This window comes from Rhinoderma darwinii, chromosome 5, assembly GCF_050947455.1.
Source record: "Rhinoderma darwinii isolate aRhiDar2 chromosome 5, aRhiDar2.hap1, whole genome shotgun sequence".
Taxonomy (NCBI): Eukaryota; Metazoa; Chordata; class Amphibia; order Anura; family Rhinodermatidae; genus Rhinoderma; species Rhinoderma darwinii.
This window is the reverse complement of record NC_134691.1, coordinates 12,792,068-12,816,289: the sequence shown is the minus strand read 5'-3', so window position 1 is coordinate 12,816,289 and position 24,222 is coordinate 12,792,068. Positions and strand designations below refer to the sequence as shown.

The window sequence follows — 24,222 nt, the reverse complement described above, 5'->3', positions numbered from 1 at the left end:
ACGCAGCAATTTTTTAAAACGCCCCGTCTGCTTCCGATTTTTCGAGCCGATTACGGCCCGAAAACACTCCGTGTGAACATACCCTAATACTGTGAACCACCGCTACACTCGTGCCGGCGATTCACAGTGAGAGCACTGAGGGAAATGAAGGGGAAGCAGCACTATGGCCCCTTCAAAACAGATGATCGGCTGGGGTCCCGGCAGTCGGACCCCGACTAATCAAATATTGATGGCCTATCCTGAGGATAGGCCATACATTTTTAGGGACTGGAAAACCCCTTTAACCGAAGAACATTTTCCAGCAGTCCTATGGAAGACCACGTGTTATGGATCCTCCGCTATATCTGTGCCACAATAGAAAGAGAACGTCCATCTTTTCACAGTAATAAGGGTGCAACATGTCCACGGCCACCGGTTTAGATATCACAGGACACCAAAACGTCTAGTCCCACATAATCTTTTGGAAAGTTCTCCCTTTTAAGGCTTAAAACTTCTAAGACACGGCAGAATTGGGAGATAAATCATAGCGGTGTGCATAACTAATCCTGTCCGTGGATAATATGTTTTAGGCAGATATCCAGCCATCAGTCAAAGCTTGGCACTAAACGCAGATCGAAGTTCTGTGCCAGCTTGGCAAGGAAAAAATAGTCTGATTTTAAACTTTTATTTTGCAACGGTTTTCACGTGACATTGTACAAGAAATAGGAGAAAAACAAGTAGATTTCTTACCGCAGATTACACGAAAAAATGAAGCGCCATCATCCCGAGAAATAAGAGTGCCGATCTGCTGACCATTGCACATCTATGGGGACAGCCCAAGTGACCCCTCCCAGCAAACAGGGGTCAGGCAGATTGGAGAACAACCTCTCTGATCCTATTTTTTCATACAGATGAGTGGCATCGGAGGAGTTGTGCAGCTGCTTATCTCTCTCCATGTTTATGTGGAACTGGAGAGGACATAGGTCAGCCAAACAAATTGTCGACAGCTATCTTATAACTATAGCCGGCCTAACGTGTATGTCAACGTTTGAACATTTCGCTAGAATTTTTTTTTTTTTTTTTGGAACCTAAAATTCTGTGCGGATTAATTTCTTAATATAGCTTTAGAACTGTTGCAGCTCTGTTTATCCGATACAGAGCTCCAAATCCCCTGCATAGACAGAGTTACATGGTAACATTTTATATACCCGGACCCACCACTAGAGGGGAGGTCAGGAGCAGACTTCATACTGTTGCAGCAGCTCCCTCTAGTGGTGGCTGAAGGCAGACAGAATTTTACCTTTTAATTCTATGTTCATGCACGGGATATGGACCTCCGTATGGAGGAAAAACCGGACTACGCTCGCACCAAAGATAAGTTAAAAAGTTCAGCACAGAAGTTTGGACCTAAAAAAAACACGATGTTAAAAAGGTGGAGATCCATTTTCAATTAGAATATATTTAACAAGCATTTTTACTTAAAGACGACCTGTAAAAGTGCCTTGCAATGAGTGGCCAGAACACCTCGTCCTCTTTAATTAGCTGGTCGGTGCCGGTATCGGGAGTCGTAGTCCTACCGATCTGATATAGGTAGTCTATCCTGAGGAAAGGCCATATGTCCTCAGAGATACTAAGCTGTGCAGTCAAATTTAATTTAACTTCTGTTCAGGGCGATGCAGGGCAGCGTTTTACAAGACACAGCTCTGCTAAATGTACTGTAACGAGCCATGCACCTGTGTATCCATCACATGACCAGGACAGGTCTTTGTCCTCCGGAAGTAAACAATGAAGATTCCTATTGAATGACTGCAAGCAGAGATCTTAAAAACTGTGAGTCATTCATAATGTATATGTATACTTTCCATTATACATGGAATAAGGGTTTTCCCACAAAACACACGTATTGGATAGGGGATACATGTGTGATCGCTGGGGGTTCAAAAGTTCCCCGAAGTGCTCCATGAGAATGGAGCGCTGGTGCACAGGCTTGGCCAGCGCTCCATTCATTTCTATAGGACTTTCGGTCCCCGTTTCCATTGGAGGGGGTCCCAGTGGTCACACATGTATACTCTATCTGGGGATACATGCGCTTGTCTCAAAACCCCTTTAATACGCTGAAGCCGTAATACCCCTTTAGTCTTCAGAATCCCATTTTTTCGGATAATTTTTGAATATTTCCATTCCAACCCGGCGCTACCCCACCTACCGTACATCCACTTACAATCAGATGATAATCACAGCCATTGTAGTCTCGGCGCCGTCTATTACATATGGAGAGTTTTCATTTTTAATAACTTGAATACACAAAATACAGCAAGAAGCGAAGACGTGGAACAGAATAAATACCTTATATTGTGGAGGATTGAAATGAGCTCCGCATGGGGTTTTTTAATTATTCATCAACTGTAATTATTGGCTGAATTCCTGCTCCGGAGTCTTTCGTTTTCTGTTTATTGAACTAAAATGTGATGTCAGTTTAACCCCCTTGGTGCCAAACACCGCAAAAACATGGTTCTGTGATAGGGAGGGCACAACAGTTGTGCCCATGTAATCGCCCATGGGCGGATGTGGTTGATAACCGCCACCCTGCCGCAATGGCTGTTTAACCCTTGTGGCGTCACGATCAACAGCGATAGAGGCATCACAAGGGAGGGGGGGTTATCTTTTGTACCTTTAGGGTCGCACTGGGGTGAACAAAGCTCCTTGAGGTAATCCCTGTTAGGGCATAACAGGTGCCTGCATATTTTAACATACACATTAATGATTTGGAATACAAATCCCTCAAAAAAATAAAAATAAATTCCCTAGTGGAACAAAAAAATAAATAGAGATGGATACATATACTCCTCAATATTGAAACTGCAACACCAAGAAGGAAAAGTTTTGGAGTTGTGGAAATCACAGGATCGGTAGATATGTTAATGATATGCAAATGATAGAAAAAATGGAAACAAAATATTCCAAACTTCTTGACTTATTCAGAATGGAGTAGGAGCACCACATGCAAGAAATCCACGCACTTCCACGCTTTGGCATGCTATCAATTATTAATGGTTGTCTGAGGAATGTTATGCCACGCTGAATGCACTTGGGCACACAAATCATCACGATTGGCTGCCAGGAGCTCCCTTTACAATTGCCGACCAATAATGTCCCAGAAGTGCTCGATGGGAGACAAGTCCGGAGACGCTGCAGGCCATGGTAGGTCATTTAGGCCACGCAGGCTGATCACAGTAGCACAAGCAACATGTGGCCTGGCGTTGTCTGTTGAAAAATGGCTTCTGGGACACTTGAGACATTTCCGTACCACTGGTTCCACGACCAAATCAATGTAATGCCGAGTTGTCAGTGTACCTGAAATGAAGACTAGGGGAGTGCGGTGACTGTACATTATGCCATGCCATACCATAATCCCGGGAGTAGGACCAGTGTGATGTTCCCTTGTGAAGGCCTCTTCATGGCCATTCTCTGGCTATCATTGTGTCCGAGACAAAAGTTGGACTCATCGCTGAAGGAGATAGACCTCCATTCCAGTCTCCATTGCGGTCTTGCTGTCCACCATGATAGCCATTCAGAGCGGTGGCATGTGGTCAATGGAACACCTGTAACTGGACGTCTGGCTCGTAGCCCAATGTCGTTCAAATGCCTTCTGATGGCTTGTGTCGACACTGGTTGCCGCCCTAGGCTTGGGATGTGAGGTCCAATTTCACTTACAGTATAGAATGGATCACTACGCACCATTCTTCCATTTAGACGATCTGTCGGTGCAGAGGATCGCCTCTGCTCACCTCAGTCATTCCTGTGCGTTGTTGGTCTCCCAACCTCCGGGACACGTAACGCTGAGCAGTGCCGACATCTTGGCCTAGGCGCGTGGTGATCTGCCGGAGTGATAAACCTGGATCTCTCAGTTCAAGGATTCTGTCCTCAGTTTGCGACAGGTGGCAATAACTGGAATGTCGATGGACAGGAGGCATCGCACAATCATCCCACACCACTTGATTCAATATTTTAAGTTTCATATGGCAATAAAAACCTTTGCTTTCAATCTGGCTTTTATGCCCCTCCACATGCCACAGACTGGAGCTTGGTGCGTAAAAATGTGATCATTTGCAGATCTTAGCGACACCTGCTACTTCCCCCATTTGCAGAACCTTACGGCTTGTCATTCTTGGTGTTGCAAATTCAAATTTGAGGAGTGTATTTATATATTCCCTTAAAGGGTTTGTTCCACAAAATACACGTATCCCCTATTCACAGAATACATGTGTGATCGCTGGCGGTCTGACCGCTGGGACTCCCAGCAATAAGGAGAATGGGGGGACAGAAAGTCCCCCGAATTGCTCCATGAGAAGCTTGTGACTTCCGGGGTTTGTGTCTGGCAGCTCCATAGAAATTAATGCAGTGCCGGTCGCGCTTGTGCGCATGCGTGACCGGCACTTCGGGGACTTTCGGTCCCCATTCTCCAAAACATGTGTTTTGCGTGACAACCCTTTTAACTACATCCCATACAATAAATGTTAACATAATTTAAAAGGGGTTTGGGGAACTACAGAAAAATAAAAAAAAACACAAATGGCAGAAATTTTAAATTGTTTGCACATTCCGCTTAAAAACAATATGATAAATTAAAAGCTAAAATGTTATCAATTATTATACCAAATAAAATAGAACAAAAAAAGAAAAAAAAGAAAAAAAAAAAAAAGGAACACGACCTCACACAGCTACGTTAGCAAAAAAATACAATTGTTAGGGCTTTCAGAATGCAGTGAGGCAAAAATAGGGAATCTGTCATCTTTTATGAACCCCCAATAAATAAATAAAAAAGTCCATTATAGAGCCCATACGGGTTGGCATCCGGCTTTCCTCACACCCTGTTCTATAGTTACTCCGCTCTGCCCGTGTATCTGGCACGCAGCCAATCTCTCACTGGGCATCCTAGGAAGATCCGCAGCATCAATACTTTATACCGTGAAGCCGGTCAATATGAGAGCTCCGACATAAAACGTCAATATCTCTAATTAGGAAACATGACAAGATTCTGGCCTCATGTGGACAACTGGAATTTAACAACTTGACATAAGAGGATGTTTAATAGGGGATTTGTTTTTATTTCAAGAAGAAATAAATGTATATGGCCAAAAGTATATGGACATCTGATACAGAACTAGACAGCCAGAAGGACTCTGGAAGATCCGAGCAGAGGTCCATAACTGGGAATCAAAAGCAACGGTACCAAGAATGGAATTAAAATGGCAAGGCAAAAGCGAAGTTAGGATGAAATTCTTAACCAGGATCAGGAAGATACACTATATGGCCAAAGTATGTGGACAACTCCTAATTATTGAGTTCAGGAGTTTCAGCCACACCCTTTGCAAACAGGTGCATAAAATCAAGCACACAGCCATGTAATCTCCATAGAGAAACATTTGTAGTAGTATGGGTCATACTGAAGAACTCAGTGACTTTACACGTGGCACGGTCATAGGATGCCACCTTTATCACAAGTCAGTGTGTGATATGTCTGATCTGCTAGATATTCCCCTGTCTCCAGTAAGTGTTATTATCTGTTCGATCTGCCCCGGTCACCTGTAAGTGTTATTATTATCTGCTAAATTTGACCCGGTCACGAGTAAGTGCTATCATTGTGAAAATTACGTATCTAGGAGTAACAGCTCAGCCATGAAATTCACAGAGTTTGGCTGCAAGTGCTGATGTGTGTAGAGTATATTAAAAAGAAAAACAAAATAACTCCAAATCCTACATTGCATCACTCACTATAGAGATCCACACGTCCTCTGGAAGTGATATCAGAACTAGAACTGTGCATCCGGACCTTCAATGGGTTTCCATGGTCGCTGTACACAGCCTGAGATCACCATGCACAATGCCAAGCATTGGATGGAGTGGTGTAAAGCACGCCGCCAGTGAACGAAGGAACATGTTCTCTGGAGTGATGAATCACGTATCACTATCTGGCAGTATGATGGAGTCAGGGTTTGGCAGATGCCAGGAGAACGCTACTTATAGAATGGAAAGTGCGGCGAAGGAGGGGTAATGGTCTGCCGCTGGTTTTTAGGGTTTGGCTTCTTGTTTCCAGTGAAGAATAATGTTAATGCTACAGCATACAAAGACATTTTACACAATTGTAGCTTCCAACGTTGTGGTAACAACCCGCTCCAACACACTTGGGATGAATTGTAAAGCCGATTGTGAGCCAGATCTTCTTCGAACAACAGCGTCTGACCTCACAAATCTTCTTTTGGATGAATGGGCACAAATTCCCACAGACAACCCAAAATCTTGTAGAAATCCTTCCCAGAAGAGTGGAGGCGGTTATAGCCTCAAAAGTGGGCCAACTTTATATTAACACCCATGAGTTTGGAATGGGTTGTCCAACTAGATCATATAGGTTTCATGGTCAGGGGCCACATACTTTGGCCAGAGATAGTGTATATACAATGTAAACACACACAGACAGGTACAGCAACCTAAGGTGCAGATGAGGGCTGGGGGGAAGGGGCATCTGTTTAAATCTGTAGGGAAGTTATCGGCCTTGTCTGTTGACCTGACACGGCCGAGTGGGTATTTATATGCAGTTGACCCCCCTAAGCTGGTTTCCGCAAGCTTTTGGAACATGATGGTTGGGATTCTAATCTTTTCATCAACAAGTGTGGTCAGGCACTGATGTTGGGTTATAAGTCCTAGCTCACATCTGGTCGTTCCAGTTTACAGAAGTATTTGATGGGTTTGACATCTGGGTTCATCTTTTCACCAGGCTCAGCAAATCATCTCTCTATTTACGTGCCTGGGAGCGTTATCATGCTAAAAACTGTAAAGGACCTTCCTAAAACTTGCCACGAAGTTGGAAGCACAAAATTCCCTCTGAATGTGTACCGTTATCCTGGAGTGTTATTATATGCACCTTTGCCAAGGAGAAAACTATTTGTATGTGTTTTCAAGACCTGCATTGTGCAGGTTCAGGGCTCAGTGGGTTTTCCCTGTGCAGCTGCAGGTTCAGGGTTCAGTGGGTTTTCCCTGCGCAGATGCTCCCTATTGTTCACCCTTCTGCTCTAACCCATTTGTCTTACACTGACGTGACAGCACTAGCTGTAATTTCTGAGAAAATGCGGCAGACATTTCCTCAGTGGTATATAACCTGCTGCGTGTGAATAATCTGCTCTGACTACAGAAAACTTCACCATGTTCAGGAGGTTTGTATAAAGCCAGGGAGCTTCACATGACTGTTCAGACTATATACAGGTTTGCAACCTGTAACCATAAATATGCAGTGCGTACTTGGCGCTCCAGCAGGACCAGTAGGCCGGTGATTATGCACATTTACATTAAAAGGTGGATTCGTGGGAAGCGGCGGGCATTTACAGGCAGAGCTGACAAATGTCAGGCAATTTTGGACTCAAATTTTGGTAAGTATGAACATAGGTCTGTATTGGAGCAGAATACACAAAACTGTAGGATATTCTTAAGACTCAGCTGTTAACGTAGCTCCCATAGACTCAAATGGATGTGCATACGTGCAGCTGCCGCTCCATTTACTGGATTGGATGCGGTGGCCAGACAGGAGACTCTAGTTCGCCCCATTGATGGAGGTCTCAGAAGTGGGACCCCCACTTATAAGACTTTACAGAATATCCTGTGACTATGCCATTAAGGTCTATGGTAGTAAAAACTACTTAAAGATTCATTGGAAGGAGCTTAGCTAACAACGATAAGAAACAGATTATTTTATGCAGTTCCAAGAAGAAGAGTTCTCCCGACATCTCAACACCCAAATTCTTTTGTGGGATTGTCTGATGGTGCAGTGTAATTAATTTCCATAGCTCCAAACTACAATAATGGTCTGCTTTACATCACAACAGCCTACGCTTGGCATTGTGCCTGGTGTTTTGGGCTTGGCCATGTAAATCCAAGTCAGAGAGGATCTCAAAGAAGTTGCTGAGGTGTTGCCGCACAGACATTTCAACTTCCCAATAGCATCAATCATAGAATATCAGAGAGGCTTATGGCAGCACCGCAGTGAAAGTCACTGCGCTCTTCAGTATGACCTGCTCTACAGCGAATGTTAATGTGAATGAAGGCGCTGGATTGTAGGTCAAGGTTAGCAAATAGATGAAATGCCTAAATGCATTAATCACATACTTTACATCATGTAATAAAAAACTTGAAATACGTGCTATAGAGGGGTGAGACTTTGATTAATATAACAGAACTTGGATCGCTCCCCTGAAAGCTGAATTTTATGTATTCGAGGTAACATGGCGCTCCGGTCACTGTCAAAACCAGGTCAAAACCGTTAACTACTGGGAAATAAGAGCAAAGGATGAGGCTTTTTTTTTTTATTTTTATAGTTTTTAATATTCGATGGAGTCGTTGAAATTTTACGCTCTCATCTCATTTAGACTTCTATTCCCTCCAAGGTATTTTATATAATTTAAAAATTTAATAAAAAAGGAAAGGTTCAGATGGATAATGTAAAGAGCAATAAGAAATTACATTCAGGAAGAGTAATCTTGGAGGAAGGTTTTAGCTGATGAATTGTGAGAGAAGTTTAGACTACTAATAAAATGTGCCCCCAATGAGACGCTAATATAATACGCTTCCTCTGCCCGTTTTGCAGGAAACGGCTTTAATAGCATTTTAAAAGGGTACTAAAAAGTCGATAAAAAAAGCCCACTAGTATCACTTAGTGTGATATCTTCCTATCTGATCCTTTTCGATTTCATTTTTAAAACCAAAAGGTGGGAAAATATCAGTGTGTGTGGTCTTAAAAGACATTATTTTCGTTCTACTTCCCCCTTCAGTGCTAGTGCATGTGAAGCAATAACCTTGTGACATGGGAGGGGCTTGGGTTTCCACTTAAAAAGGGGTTGTCTACTAAAGGCAACCCCTGTTCATATGCTATATATGGGTCTTGAGCAGGGGATCCCACTCTATGATGTCTATATGCCCTATTAGGGCATATGAACATCAGAGGGGGATTCCCCTGCACGAGACCTCCCTCTATGAGCCCGGACTTGGGTCATCCATGTATTACATGGATGGCCGTTCATTTGAATGGTCACTATGTAACTATTACTAGTGCCAGGAGTTCTGATGAGACAAACCTTATAACATTTCACTTGAAGCAGAAATGGCCAGACTGAAACGTAATCTTATTCTGGACGTATAGGCACATATTAACCAAGAATGGTGAATCTTATGCCAGTCTTAGCAAAGGAGATAGTTGGCATGATTTGCAACTAATTTGTTAAAACGGTACACGCCTTGGCATCTGAAAGATTGAAATACAAATCTGCGCCTGCTATGCGAAAGTGTAGGTTTGAGAAATAATTTGTGCCATTGTCAGGATTTCTACTTAATAAATTGGACTGAAACTACATTTCCTTGGTCACCACGCCAACTTTTCACATCACTTTCCAAATTTGGCGAGTGAAGAGAAAAGGCATACATTCTACCACAAATTTGTCACACTTGCAATTTGCGACTGTTGTTGCACGTAACGCCGAATCCTGGAGTAACCTGTACGATAAATGGCCATTATGAGAAGACACAGCTCAATGGAGAACACAATTATGGTCAGAAGAAATAAATGGAGAAGAGAACAATCAGAAATAAGGTGGATGGAGACAATGACAGGAACCATGAAGATATCCTTGAGAAGATATTCTATTCATATGCTAACCTGGTGAGAGATCCTTAGTGAGTAAACCACAAAAAAACCTTGTATCTGACATGTCAGAAGGTGGTCTTTCCGGGCATGAATGAATTTGCCCTCTACGGGTTATTAAAACCAAGAAAACCACTAAGTCCAGGGAGAAAAATTCCAGCTAACTATAAAATCCCATAAAAACTTATTTTATTAAAGCACGTTACTTGTCCACATAGAAGATCCGCACAGCTTAGTCTATGCATTTTGAATACAGGTTCTTAGTCATGGCCAACCAAGCCTGCTCTTTTATCTCTAGGAGATGACACAGTAGTAATGAGCAGTGTAGCTGAGAATCCAGCACTGGGGTGACATAGAAATCTTAACAGCAGCTGGTTTTTTTCTCACTCTGCTCTTATTCTCCTCCCCATAGACTTGTATAGGCAGGCAGAAAAGTGACACACCCCCACCTTCTGCAGACTGACAATTCTGCTCTGTAACCTGGGACTTTTCTTACCAATAGGGGATGGACAGCAGATTACAGTAATAGAGAAACCTAGTGGCAGTAACTTCACACACAATTTGTATGGATAAGACAACTTAATTTTAACAGTAAATAAATTATAAATGGATCTATATCAGGTAGTGTCCATTTAAAGGAGTTATCCAGTTTAGAATATCCTCTCGACATCATCAGGGGGCAAGATTACAATTAAAAGTAACACCTTTATTAAAAAGCTGGAGGCAGATTACGCAGGATCCACCATTGACAATACGTGACCGTCAGTGCTCCTCTCACACTCTCCCAGCACTCCTCTCACACTCTCCCAGCACAGGGACCTCTAAACATGATACTGAGCATGCTCTGAACCATATTAGTGAATTCTGAGGTAAAGAGGGGGTCCTTTGATTAGGATCCTCATCTCTTGGCCAGTGTAGAGAGGTTACAAACAGTGTCTCTTGCTCTGGAGGATATGTCCTGTCCTGCATTACACAGACAGCTCTGTGATATGTATGGCACTGTGTAATACTTAACTTCCCCTGTGGTGGCACTTCAGGGAAATTGAGCACTTACTATCACGTTTCCCTACAGATTACAGCTGATCGATGGGGGTCCCAGCAGGAAGACATTTTTCGATCTGCGTATTGTCACGTTACCTTCTCACAAGTAATAAATTATCCAAAGGGGAGAGCCCCTTCCAAAAAATGTAGTGTAAAAAAATTACCTAACATTTAAATCAAGTTTTTATGTTAAACATATATTTCTTTTGTTCTTTCTAATTTTCCATGTCCTTATCTATATTAAGAAATTGTAAAGAAATCCGGCACTTTTCACACTGAGCCTCATAATAGACTGACCCTTCCTGTTCCGTAAAGATCGCTTCTAAGCCGTTATCTCACTATCATCACAGGCAGTATTACACTGACCGGATATATATATATATATATATATATATATATATATATATGGAACACAGGATCCACCGTTCATAATAGACTGATCCTTCCTATTCTGTAAAGATTACTTCTAAGCAGTCATCTCATTATCATCACAGGCAGGATTACAATAAAAGGTAACATCTCTACTATATACAATCAGTGATGGTCAGAGCTCCCCTCCTCCCTGCACAGGTCACAGAGCATGGCTAGCCAATGAGTTATTTCCTGACTACTGGCTGCAGTAAAGCAGATCATCGAACTGCTGTTGGCAGAGCAGAAGAGCAGCTCGGGCAAGATGGCCACCCCCCCATAATCATGTACAGAAAAAAAAAATGTAAAAAAAAAAAAAAAAAAAGACAAATCTGAAAATAAAAACAGATTAGAAAAAAAAACCCACCACACAACTGTATCAGTATCGGTCACCAGAAGATTTCTTACCTTGAATGAGGTATGCTGTTCCATGTGTCGGAGAAGCTGTGGCTTTTGGACTGCAGTAAACTCACATATTGTGCATTTGAATTGTTTCCCTGTGGAAAAAGCATTGTACAAGATTATGGGGAGAAATGGTCAGAACGCTAAATTAAACATAAATATATCAAATCTAAAAAGTACTAATCTCAGTAACCAATGACCAGCAATAAACTGGTCAGCTCTTCTCCCAGCTGGGCATTTCTTGATGTATATACCACCGTCGAATGCCTCTGTATGGGCATACGTCTTACATAGGAATCCATGGCAAAAAAAATAAAAAAATACAATGTGGTATAGGTTTTATTTTACTGCATGGAGTAGCGTAGTCCACCATGCTATTCGAAACAAAAGAGGCATGCTGTCGCTTTCTGGCCCAGCATAAGCCCGAAGGACACGGCTTAGGCATACGCTGGATCAATAGTCCCCAATAGATACATTTCAGCACAAAGTTTTGCGTATGCGCCATTAAGGCTCATAGTGCTCAAGACCCTGAGACTAGAGTTGCAATTGGGGGGATCCCTCTCAACGACATGCAGATGCCCTAATAAGGTATTTGGACAGGAGGGGTCCCCTTTAATGCAGATAAAGATACAATACACTGCAACAGTGTACAACGCATTATGGGAGCTGTCAGCAGAATAGTGAATGCTGCTCTGGATGTGACAGGAGTCGTATGTGAAACATCTCTACATGAGGAAAGGGACTTGTGCTCTCACCGTCTGTTGTATGAAGGAGTTTGTGACTCTTTAGTGTCCCTTTGGTTTTGAACTTCTTGCCGCACAGATCGCAGAGGTGAGTCTTCTCTGTGCTGTGCCGGTTCATGTGCGCCTTCAGGTTGCTCTTGCTGCGGGTGGCGTAGTCACACGCGGTGCACTTAAAAGGCTTCAGACCTGGACAATGCGGAAGAGAGAGGAGATCAACATCATACAGCATTCGGGAAGCTCATAGACACAAGATGTAGGCGTCTTCTCATTACAACACGTGAGAGGAGCGCAGCCGGACACGTAATAGTTGCGGGCTGAAAGATCTTTTCGCTTATGATTAGGAGATCTGATACCCCCCCTCCCCATTAATGAATTATATTGGGGTTCAGCCATTGTGAAACATTAAAGGGATGAAGACTTACGGCCATTTATCGGGCAAACGCTCGTTCATCTGCGGATCGTATGGTTTTAAAAATTAAAAATATCATCGTTGTCGGCAGCGCATCTCCATGTGTAAATGTAGGAGGACGAGTGATCGTAGCAACGAGCGCTCGTCCCCAAATATAGCTCCATGTGACAGGCGCAAACGAGCGCCGATCAACGAGTGGTCTTGTTGATCGGCGTTCATTTACACGGGCCGAGTAAGCTCTGCTGCATCTGTAGAAAAGAAGTCATTTGCTATAAAAAAATAAAACAAACAATCCAGCACACCTTCATGGGCCCATATATGCCGCTGTAGATCAGAGCCGTTCTTCATGAAATAGGAGTCACAATACGGACATTTAGCTGCTCTCTTTCCTATCAGACCTTTAAGTTGAACTTTGCGTCCAAGCACCTCAGATATCAGACTTGCCGAGACCTCTGCAAAGAGTAAAAGGGAGAAAAAATAACAAGACGATTTTACAAATTCAATTAAAAGGCAAAACTTTAATGTGTTTACTGATAATAGTTAAAGGAAGACTCCGACTTTGCTAAAGAAATTGTGCAATTTAGAAAAATAGTGGAGAGAGGGGTCGCCCTGTCCTGCATCACACAGACAACCGATTGATGTGAATGAGAACTGTGTAATGCTTAATTTCCCCCATGGTGGCGCTGTAGGGAAATTAAGCACTTACTGCCGGGTTCCCACACAGATTCCAGCTGATCACTGGGGATCGAAGCAGGAGGACACTTTGTGATCCACCTATTGTCAAAGGAGCCTTTAAAATCCCTCATTTCCCATGCTTCTAAGCTCAGGCGTAGTGACCTACTATTCCTGTAATCACTGCCTATCTGTAAGGATCAGGACGATTTGCATGCACAAATATACTAATATATAATAATATGTTGGAGTGATATTTTATTTTTTTCCATTTTGTTTTTACATAGATCAGTAGCACAGACACTTTACATGCTGCTGGAAGGGATATATTGCAGTTTCCCTTTCCCTGCCTGATCTCTTATGCTTCAAAACCTTCTCGATCACTGAAAACTGCACGGAAAAAAGGCATACGGGGATTTGCAAAAAAGCTCCATGTGCATACACCCTTAGGCTTGATTCACACGAGCGTTGCGCATCTCGGACGTGAAAAACTGCAGTTTTTCACATCCGAGGTGCATCCGTGCTCAGCGCTGCGGGACGCGATGTCACGCATCCACCATAGTTGAGTCTACGGAGGGATGCGCGAAAAGAACGGACATGTCCTATTGTCCCACGGACCCTTCACACGGTCCGTTGAAACAACGGCTGTGTGAACGGCCACATTGAATTACATAGGTCCGTGGGACGGCCGCTGTTTAAATGGCCGTTTAACACGTTCGTGTGAATCAGGCCTTATAGAGTAATACAGTGATAGTAGACAGGGAGGAGGGGGATGCAGCTGCAACCTCTCTCTGTGTGTCCGAGGGACTGCATGTTGTGAGTGGAGGGGTGGGCATCTGTGAGGAAACATCTGATTGGCTTGGAGTTGTGTGCACAGCATTATGGGATGTCTGGGCAGAAGTATTGCAGTGTATTATTGAAGCGATTTGAAGATTGAACATTCAAGTCCTGTAGAGGGACTTTATTATTAATTTTTAATAAGAAAATGTATTAAAAAACATTAATCCTCCAATTGTCCTGCACATAGTGATGTCAAATATGTGCACATTGTGGAACGTATGACGTCACTGTAGCACCGAGAACAAACACCCTATTTTACTTTTCCATGTATCTCCCTCCCTTAGCTTTAGACGCAGGATCTGTACATGGAGGAAAATCACCCAGGAACAGATAGATTTTAATAAAGGCGCAAAAGCAGACAGGGCCGGGGTAGAACAGACCGAAATTGGTGGTAATTACTGTATGTTTGGGGCAATGTAAATTCTGCATGATGCACATGAAAAATGGATGTCTAACAGTAATGCTTATGGGTATAGAGAGAGGCATGTGCCGTGCTGGATGGAGGCGCATGGTCTTTTTCTTATTCTATTTACCTATTTTTTCTTGTATTTATTTTTTAATATGGGGAATCTGTTAGTAGGAACCAATGGTCTGTGTGTGCCCTGTTCTCTAGAATAACGCTGCCCTCCCCCACATGGAATAACCCTGCCCCCCCCACTTAGAATAACACTGCCTCTACCCCCCTAGAAGAATACTGCCTCTACCCCCCCCTAGAAGAATACTGCCTCTACCCCCGCTTAGAAGAACACTGCCTCTTCCCCCCCCTTAGAAGAACACTGCCTCTTCCCCCCACCTAGAAGAACACTGCCTCTTCCCCCCCCCTTAGAAGAACACTGCCTCTTCCCCCCCCCTCCTTAGAACACTGCATCTTCCCCCCCCCTTAGAAGAACACTGCCTCCTCCCCACCACCTAGAAGAACAATGTGCCCCCCCCCCACTGGAATAATACTGCACGCCTTCCCCACCTGGAACAACACTGCGCTCCTTCCCCACCTGGAACAACACTGCACTCCTTCCCCACCTGGAACAACACTGCGCTCCTTCCCCACCTGGAACAACACTGCGCTCCTTCCCCACCTGGAAGAACACTGCGCTCCTTCCCCCACCTGGAATAACACTGCGCTCCACCCCACCACCTAGAAGAACACTGCGCTCCACCCCACCACCTAGAAGAACACTGCCTCCTCCCCACCACCTAGAAGAACAATGTGCCCCCCACTGGAATAACACTGCGCTCTTCCCCCACTGGAATAACACTGCGCTCCTTCGCCACTGGAATAACACTGCGCTGCTTCCCCCACCTGGAATAACACTGCGCTCCTCCCCAACTGGAATAACACTGCGCTCCTCCCCCACTGGAATAACACTGCGCTCCTCCCCCACCTGGAATAACACTGCGCTCCTTCCCCCACCTGGATTAACACTGCGCTCCTCCCCCCACCTAGCACAACACTGCGCTCCTCCCCACCACCTAGAAGAACACTGCCTCCTCACCACCACTTAGAAGAACAATGTGCCCACCACTGGAATAATACTGTGCTTGCCCCCCCCCACTGGAATAATACTGCGCTCTTCCCCCACTGGAATAACACTGCGCTCCTTCGCCACTGGAATAACACTGCGCTCCTTCCCCCACCTGGAATAATACTGCGCTCCTCCCCAACTGGAATAACACTGCGCTCCTCCCTCACTGGAATAACACTGCCCTCCCCCCACCTGGCATAACACTGCCCTCCCCCCACCTGGCATAACACTGCCCTCCCCCCACCTGGCATAACACTGCCCTCCTCTACCTAGAGCGTGCCTGTGTGTAGTAGGGAGGAGGGAGGCTGTCTGACTTTGGCCATGATACTCTGTACTTCTATGTGCACCCCTGTCGGTCAGTATGTCCATTGTAGAACATTACAGCGTGGCTTCCCCTAGTGGAAAGAATAGACTACATAGAAGAGCATGAGAGATGCAGACCAGATGGGCTTCAGGTTTACTTTTGCTTTAAGAGACTGCAACAATTCAGTGATAATGCCGGGATCCCGTGGCTCAAGGTCACATCTGAACATCCCGCAGTGAGATTACAGCCCATTGTCCAGGTTATTTTAATATCCTGTCTCCTCTGGCGGCTTCTACTGAAGAACAGGAGAGCGTTCAAGGCGAGTGTCAGGTCTCGTCCTCGTTACTCTTCACTGGCAGATATTCTATTTTCTTTTTTGGTAACATTTATTTGAAAACCGTTCAAAATGATTGCAAGACTAAGTACATCCATCTATAATAGTAACATTCATGGCAAAGTATATTCTAAAAAGCAAAAACACGAAAAACAGAAAAAACAACGCACTTCTTCCTGCACTTCAAATGGACTGACTACTGTACTATGCAGTCTGGGGGGCATCTTACACCCATTATGGGGTGACTCGAGAGGGAGAAGAAGTGATAACCCCTGTGTGCAAGTTTATGCTGAGACATTCATAATAATAATAAAATAATAATAACTTACCAAATGATTATTATTACCCCGTTAAGGACCAAGCATTTTTTAAGTTTTTCCATCGTCTCAATCAAGGAGCTATTACTTTTATTTTTGCTTCGGCATAGCTGTAGGTGGTCTTGTTTTTTGCAGGACAAGTTGTATTTTATTTTTTTTTAATAACACCCTTCTGGGGTACATAGAATTTATTGATTAACTTTCATTAACTTTTTTTTTTAGGGTGGATAGAAAAAAAACCAGCAATTTCGACACTCTTTTTTAGGTCCTAAATTTACACCGTTTACCGAGTGGTATAAATAACAAAATAACTTTATTCAGCGAGTTGTTACGGTTGTGGCGATACCAAATTTATTATAGTTTTCTTATGTTTTACACAGTAAAATTGTTTTTGTGTCTCCATATTTGAAGAGCAGTAACTTTTTTATTTTTCCGCCGATGCAGCTGTAGGAGAGTTTTTGTGTAGTTTTTATTGGTACCATTTTGGAGTACATGCGATCATAATTCATAAATTTTTTTTTTATTTTTTTAAAAGGCGGGATGAACCGAAAACGACAATTCTTGCATTGTTTATTTTTACGGCGTTCGTCAAGCGGGTAAAATCATGTAATACCTTTAGAGATGGGGTTGTTATGGATGCGGCGATACTAAATGTGTAACTTTTCCTATATTTTATTTTTTTTTCATAATAAAGCATTTTGTAAGGAGAAAAAGTGGGGTTTTCATTTCTTTTTTACTTTGGATTTTTATTATAAACTTTTATTAAACTTTTTTATTAGTCCCACTAGGGGACTTTACTGCGCGATCACCTGATCGCTTGTTATAATACACTGAAATACTTCTGTATTGCAGTATATTACTCCCTGTCCGTGTAAAAACGGACAGGCATCTGCTAGGCCCTGCCTCTGGCGTGGCCTAACAGGCATTAACTAGAGGCAGACCTGGGGGCCTTTATTAGGCCCCCGGCTGCCATGGAAGAAATCGGCATACTGCGATCGTATAGCAGGGTGTCTGTGGGGTGAGAGAGGGCGCCCCCTCCCTCCAAAACTACACAGATGCGGTACTCGCTATTGACAGATGCCTTTGTTCATTTATTCCGATGCAGCGCCGTAAGGCGGCTACTGCATCGGAATAAAGCCCGTTGGTGACCACCGATTAGTGTTTTTCGGCGGCCACTAACGGGCTAAAGGGGTTTTTCGGAGACCTAAAACTTCTAACTCTTATTCCTAGAAAAATCAAAGTGACAACCAATATACTTGAATTTTTAATTCTGTGCCAAAACGCCGTGATGCAGGAAACTCTATAGTCTCCTCCCACATGATGACGCGCCAAAACAGCCCCACGTGATTCCTGCCTCCTCTACCCATTCGTGTCGGTGCATCATCAACCACGTGATCTAAAGGGGCTGGCGCTGTGACTGCTCCTTTCCTAATCCAGCCTCCTTCATAGTCTCGTCTCTCAGGAGAAGCATAGGGCATGTCCAGCCTTACAGGGGTGGGTGATGAATAGGCAGCGGAGTGAAAAGAATTGCATGACGGGATATGAAGTTTATCAGCGCGAGCTGAATCCCCAAATCCCACCTGACAACCAGGAGTAGAGGTGCGTTTGTGCCGCGATATCGGTTAGTATCGCTAAAATATTATTTCTTTTCTTTGAGGAAATTATGTCGTTTTTCTTTTCGGGCTGAAAAACATCCCCTTTAAAAGAATACCCTATCAAGAGATAATTTTGGGCACAATAATGTAGTACATGTGAATATATGAAGCCTTGGAATATACTTTCTAGCAGCCTGTAGTTTACCTGCTCTGTGTAAATGTTTAGAAACCTTCTCAGTCACCCAAAAAAAGTCCATTCAGTATAAAACCGTAATAACAAGAGAGGGATGAGGGAGATGCAGCTGCAGTATCTGTGGGACTGCATGCTGTGAGAGGGGAGGAAGACATGCTGTGCTCAGAGCCAATCAGATGACACCAGGGAGAACCCGCCCACACACAGCTCACTCTGTTATAACGGGTTGAAGAGACAAGTAAAAAGGTAAATTGAGCAATAATTGTAATTTTGGCACGGTCTTCGAGAACTAGTGGTAAAAGAAGTTGAAAAGGTTCTGGTCTAAGGGATAGAGTTTTGTTTTAGTCTTTATTTTAAATAGGATCATGCTGCTTACCTGGATGATTTGCCTTTATGTGAGATTTAATGAGACGATCGTCTGAAAAGGACTGTTCACAGGCAGGGCAGGAATAAGTCTTTTTGTCCTGCAGGGATATAAAAAAGAAAAAAAAAACAAATCAATAAAATCACAGAATAATTGTGACTTATGAGTCTGCAAAGTCAGAGTATTGATTAGCCAATAATGTGATTGATGAAGCGGACTGTTTTAGTGCAAGACTAGGTTTTCTGCCGATAGAAAAACTGATTTTTTTTGTGTTTCCTAATGACCACAAAATATATATATCTATTTGAAACAATTGCTGACATTTGGAGTTTACAAAGCCTTGCATTATTATCTGGTGCTGTAAAATATACAAAAAAAATAAAAAATATATCCTCTTGTTTCGCAAGGTCCCCCCCCCCCCCCCCCATGCCTTCCACTTAGTACACAGATAACAAAACGTTCTCAAATTTACTTTTTTGATCTTAAAGTTGCATGATTTCTTATGCAGTCTTATGGCTCCTGCATCCTAGTGGTATAGTCCCAAAACAAGTGTGTGCCGCACGGAGCGACAGTCTACTGTGCTGCAGATAGAACTTCCCATGTTCCCAACATCAAGAAGTCAAGTGGTTGTTAAACATAGAATGTAATGGTTTGATTAATACATTAAAGAGGCTCTGTCACCAGATTTTGCAACCCCTATCTGCTATTGCATGTGATCGGCGCTGCAATGTAGATTACAGTAACGTTTTTATTTTTAAAAAACGAGCATTTTTGGCCAAGCTATGACCATTTTCGTATTTATGCAAATGAGGCTTGCAAAAGTACAACTGGGCGTGTTGAAAAGTAAAAGTCCAAGTGGGCGTGTATTATGTGCGTACATCGGGGCGTGTTTACTACTTTTACTAGCTGGGCGTTGTGATGAGAAGTGTCATCCACTTTTCTACACAACGCCCAGCTTCTGGCAGTGCAGACACAGCGTGTTCTCGAGAGATCACGCTGTGACGTCACTCACAGGTCCTGCATCGTGTCAGACGAGCGAGGACACATCGGCACCAGAGGCTACATTTGATTCTGCAGCAGCATCAGCGTTTGCAGGTATGTCGATGTAGCTACTTACCTGCAAATGCTGATGCTGCTGCAGAATCAACTGTAGCCTCTGGTGCCGATGTGGCCGACACGATGCAGGACCTGTGAGTGACGACACAGCATGATCTCTGGAGAACACGCTGTGTCTGCACTGCCAGAAGCTGGGCGTTCTGAAGAGAAGTGGATGATACTTCTCGTCAGAACGCCCAGCTAGTAAAAGAAGTAAAAACGCCCCGATGTACGCACATACACGCCCACTTGGACTTTTACTGTAAACACGCCCACTTGGACTTTTGCAAGCCTCATTTGCATAAATACGAAAATGGTCATAACTTGGCCAAAAATGCTTGTTTTTTAAAAATAAAAACGTTACTGTAATCTACATTGCAGCGTCGATCTGCTGCAATAGCAGATAGGGGTTGCAAAATCTGGTGACAGAGCCTCTTTAAGGAAGGTGAGGGGTGGGGGGCGAAGAAAGAATTAATATGTAAGTTGGGTCATAATTATTAAGCTTTGTGTATGAAGTTACTACCAAGAGTTGAGCTTTAATGTGGATACATATAATAATGTGGTAATAAAAGGTGTTACACATTAAGTGGGATAAAACTAGGTCAAAGTCACATGCGATTTGGTGCAACCAATGCCAGGAAGCTGCTGCTAAAGCAGATAAGAGTATTGTTGTGAAAGTCATACATGAAATAGTTTATACTTTTGGGCTACAGTACAAAATAAAGCCACAGAATAGCTGTATGAGGTTCAGAGAGGACAACCTTATGAAGAGACATGGTCGGAGGAATTATCAAGAAAGAGGATAAATGTGATAAACATGATGCCGGGGCACCAAATACTTTCAGATTAAATAAGGTTTCATTAGAGATAAGACTATGAAATTCTCTCTGAATGGTGATGGTTCGTTCCATTAAGAACTATTTGGAAGAAAGTGACATCACTAGTAATAGGTAAAATCTTTTTGCTTGGCAATGAATGCACTTGTAATGAGAAGTATTCAATTTGCATTCAATTAAATACTCCCGTCACCCCTAAATCCCCTGTGACTGTCCACAAGTAAATCTGTTTTCCGATGCCTCCTGTAAAAAAAATTAAATCTAGGATGGAAAGGAGAGACTCCAACCTTTTGCCAAGAGCGGTCACAAATAAAAAAAAAGTCACCTGCAACAGTGGTTTCCTCTATTTCGATGGAGACAATTTTGAAATGTTAAATAAAAAAAATTAAAAAAAAGTTAAGATTCCACTTTACAACCAAATGAAATAAGAGATAAAAATGGGCTCCTAAATACAAAGAGGAACATGGTCCAGGCCTTCGACATGAAAAAGTTGGACAAAGAAAAAAGGAAAGGAAAAGAATTGGCACATTTGAACTGTGGTGTTTAATGAATGTTTTCGAGAATACTGTGAACAACAAATCGACCCTTGACAAAAAAAGTCATGCCGACCCTTCCACTTAAAGTACAAATGACCTGGAAAAAGATTTATTTTATTTTGTACATCTTGGCAAAAGACCCTTAGAGGGGAGGACACCATTCTAGTTAGAAGAGTTAAAAGGGAAATGAGAAAGAGCAGAACCAGCAACAAGGTAGATGGAGGCAATGAAAGAAATCCTGAACAGGACTTAAGAAGAGGCTCTGTCACCAGATTTTGCAGCCCCTATCTGCTATTGCAGCAGATCGGCGCTGCAATGTAGATTACAGTAACGTTTTTATTTTTAAAAAACGAGCATTTTTGGCCAAGTTATGACCATTTTCGTATTTATGCAAATGAGGCTTGCAAAAGTACAACTGGGCGTGTTTAAAAGTAAAAGTACAACTGGGCGTGTATTATGTGCGTACATCGGGGCGTGTTTACTACTTTTACTAGCTGGGCGTTCTGACGAGAAGTAACATCCTCTTCTCTTCAGAACGCCCAGCTTCTGGCAGTGCAGATCTGTGACGTCACTCACAGGTCCTGCATCGTGTCGGCACCAGAGGCTACAGATGATTCTGCAGCAGCATCAGCATTTGTAGGTAAGTAGCTACATCGACTTACCTGCAAACGCTGATGCTGCTGCAGAATCATCTGTAGCCTCTGGTGTCTATGTGTCCTCGCTCGTCTGACACGATGCAGGACCTGGGGAAGTGACGTCACAGCGTGATCTGTCAGAAGCTGGGCGTTGTGAAGAGAAGTGGATGATACTTCTATACACAACGCCCAGCTAGTAAAAGAAGTAAACACGCCCCGATGTACGCACATAATACACGCCCAGTTGTACTTTTACTTTTCAACACGCCCAGTTGTACTTTTGCAAGCCTCATTTGCATAAATACGAAAATGGTCATAACTTGGCCAAAAATGCTCGTTTTTTAAAAATAAAACCGTTACTCTTATCTACATTGCAGCGCCGATCTGCTGCAATAGCAGATAGGGGTTGCAAAATCTGGTGACAGAGCCTCTTTAAAGGGGTTTTTTCCCCATGAGAAACATTTATGCGATATCCACAGGATGCGATATGTGATATCAAATAGATGCGGGTCCCACCTCTAGGATCCGCACCTATCTCTGGAACGGGGCCCCCTAAACCACATTCTAGCTTTGTCTGATCTCGCTGACTCCCGAACACTTTCTGGTTATATGGTCGGGAGTTATGTAAACAGCCTAACACACTGAGCTACGCTGTTTCCTTAACTCTTTCAGTAGTGAATGGCAGTTACGGAAGCAGCGCAGCATGCGAGCTACGCGGTTTCCGTAACTACTACTCAGTTGCATGGGACTTACAGAAACAGCGTAGGTCAGCGAGCTACGCTGTTTATGTAACGGTTTACCTAACTCACGACCACATAACCTTTTTCATGGTCGGAATTCACGTCATTCAGCCGCAACACAGAGCGGATGAACAGGATTTAGGGGGCCCCGTTCTAGAGATAGGTGTGGGTCCCAGAGGTGGGACCCACATCTATCTGACATTTAGGACATATCCTGTGTCATAAATGTCTCGCATGGGAAAACCCCTTTAAAGCGGACCACCGGGTATATGGAGTAATATTACCTGGTGCCCTCTAGTTGCGCCCCTTTGCCGTGGATCCACTGCTTTGGGGTCCCTTCTGTGTTGTCCCAAAATGGCCACAGCGCTTCACAGACTGAGTCTAAGACACTTCCTTTGTCTTTGGAATGGCCAAAACTGCTCGAGTAAGTAGCTTTAGCCAATCCGAGAACAGAGGGAGTGTCTTAGACTCAAAGTAGTGCTGCAGCCATGTTGGGACAACACAAAGGGAAGCGCAAGCAGCGGGTCCACGGCAGAGTGGCGCAACTACAGGGCACCAGACCATTTAACTCCATATATCTTGTTATATTTAAAATGTTGTTGTGGGACCCGGAGGGTCACGTTTAAGAATATCCACCTCTTATTGTCATGCCGGTTCTAGGCCAAAAATGCAATGCCGATTAATTTCTTTATATATATATTTATTGTTATAGAAATGGAGGCTCTATTCTTCTGATAAAGATCTTCAAATCCACTGCCTAGGCACAGATTTAAGATTCTGGCTGCCTGAAGTCACCCCTAGAGGGAGCATAGGATCCTCCTGCATAGTGTGTTATTGTTGAGATTAATGTATAAAAAGTACACAGTAAGCTCCTCCTAGTGGTGGCAGCAGGTAACCAGCAGATGGTCTTTGAAATGGTCACTAACTTTCAACAAACTTTGCATTAATCAATAGTACAGGCGAATATAAGGAACTTGATAATATATCTTATTAGAGAAAATGCCTCTTTCCTAACTAACTTATCAGGCACTTTCCCCTCTCCCCCTGTACTGATCCATCACTCTCAATTCACTGCTAAAATTCGCCTTGAGAGACTAAAAACAGATTATCATCTCACTGAAATATCCGGTTACAGCTGCCCATAGAAACCTATAAGGAACGGATGGAGAGGAGGAAGTTGCTGGAGGTAAAACAGGCAAAGAGACACACACAGACACTGCTGCAGATTCTAGTAAGTGTTATAGCTCAGCCTAGTAGTGGATTCACAGCTACACTGCTCATTACTGGTTGTATAATCTTCTCTATGCTGTTGCTTTTAGTAAGTGTTATATTTCACCTTAGTGCTGGATTCAAAACTGCAATTCTCATTACTGCTGTATGATGTCAACAATGCTGCTGCTTCAGAGGGTGTGATAGAAAGAGATAGAGGAGCAGGATGTTCTCTTCTGTGTGCAGCGTATGGCAGACATGATAGCAGTAAGATTCAGTCCACTTGCTCAGGTTAAAAATTTCCACTTAGGCCCTATGCACACGGTCGTGCCCGTAATCATGGGCTGCGTTTGCGGGCACGG

The 24,222-nt window shown here is 43.3% G+C and overlaps 1 protein-coding gene across 2 annotated transcripts in view; it reads right to left on the bottom strand.

The window, feature by feature from the left end:
• ZFAT (zinc finger and AT-hook domain containing) overlaps positions 1-24,222 on the bottom strand; it is a 166,911-nt gene that overhangs the window by 73,263 nt on the left and 69,426 nt on the right. For both annotated transcript variants that reach the window (XM_075825704.1, XM_075825705.1), the window contains exons 9-12: positions 18,822-18,909; positions 12,970-13,119; positions 12,271-12,444; positions 11,522-11,610 (exon numbers count right to left, since the gene is read on the bottom strand). In XM_075825704.1, coding sequence (XP_075681819.1) covers positions 11,522-11,610; positions 12,271-12,444; positions 12,970-13,119; positions 18,822-18,909 — 501 coding nt within the window. The remainder of the gene's footprint in view (positions 1-11,521; positions 11,611-12,270; positions 12,445-12,969; positions 13,120-18,821; positions 18,910-24,222) is intronic.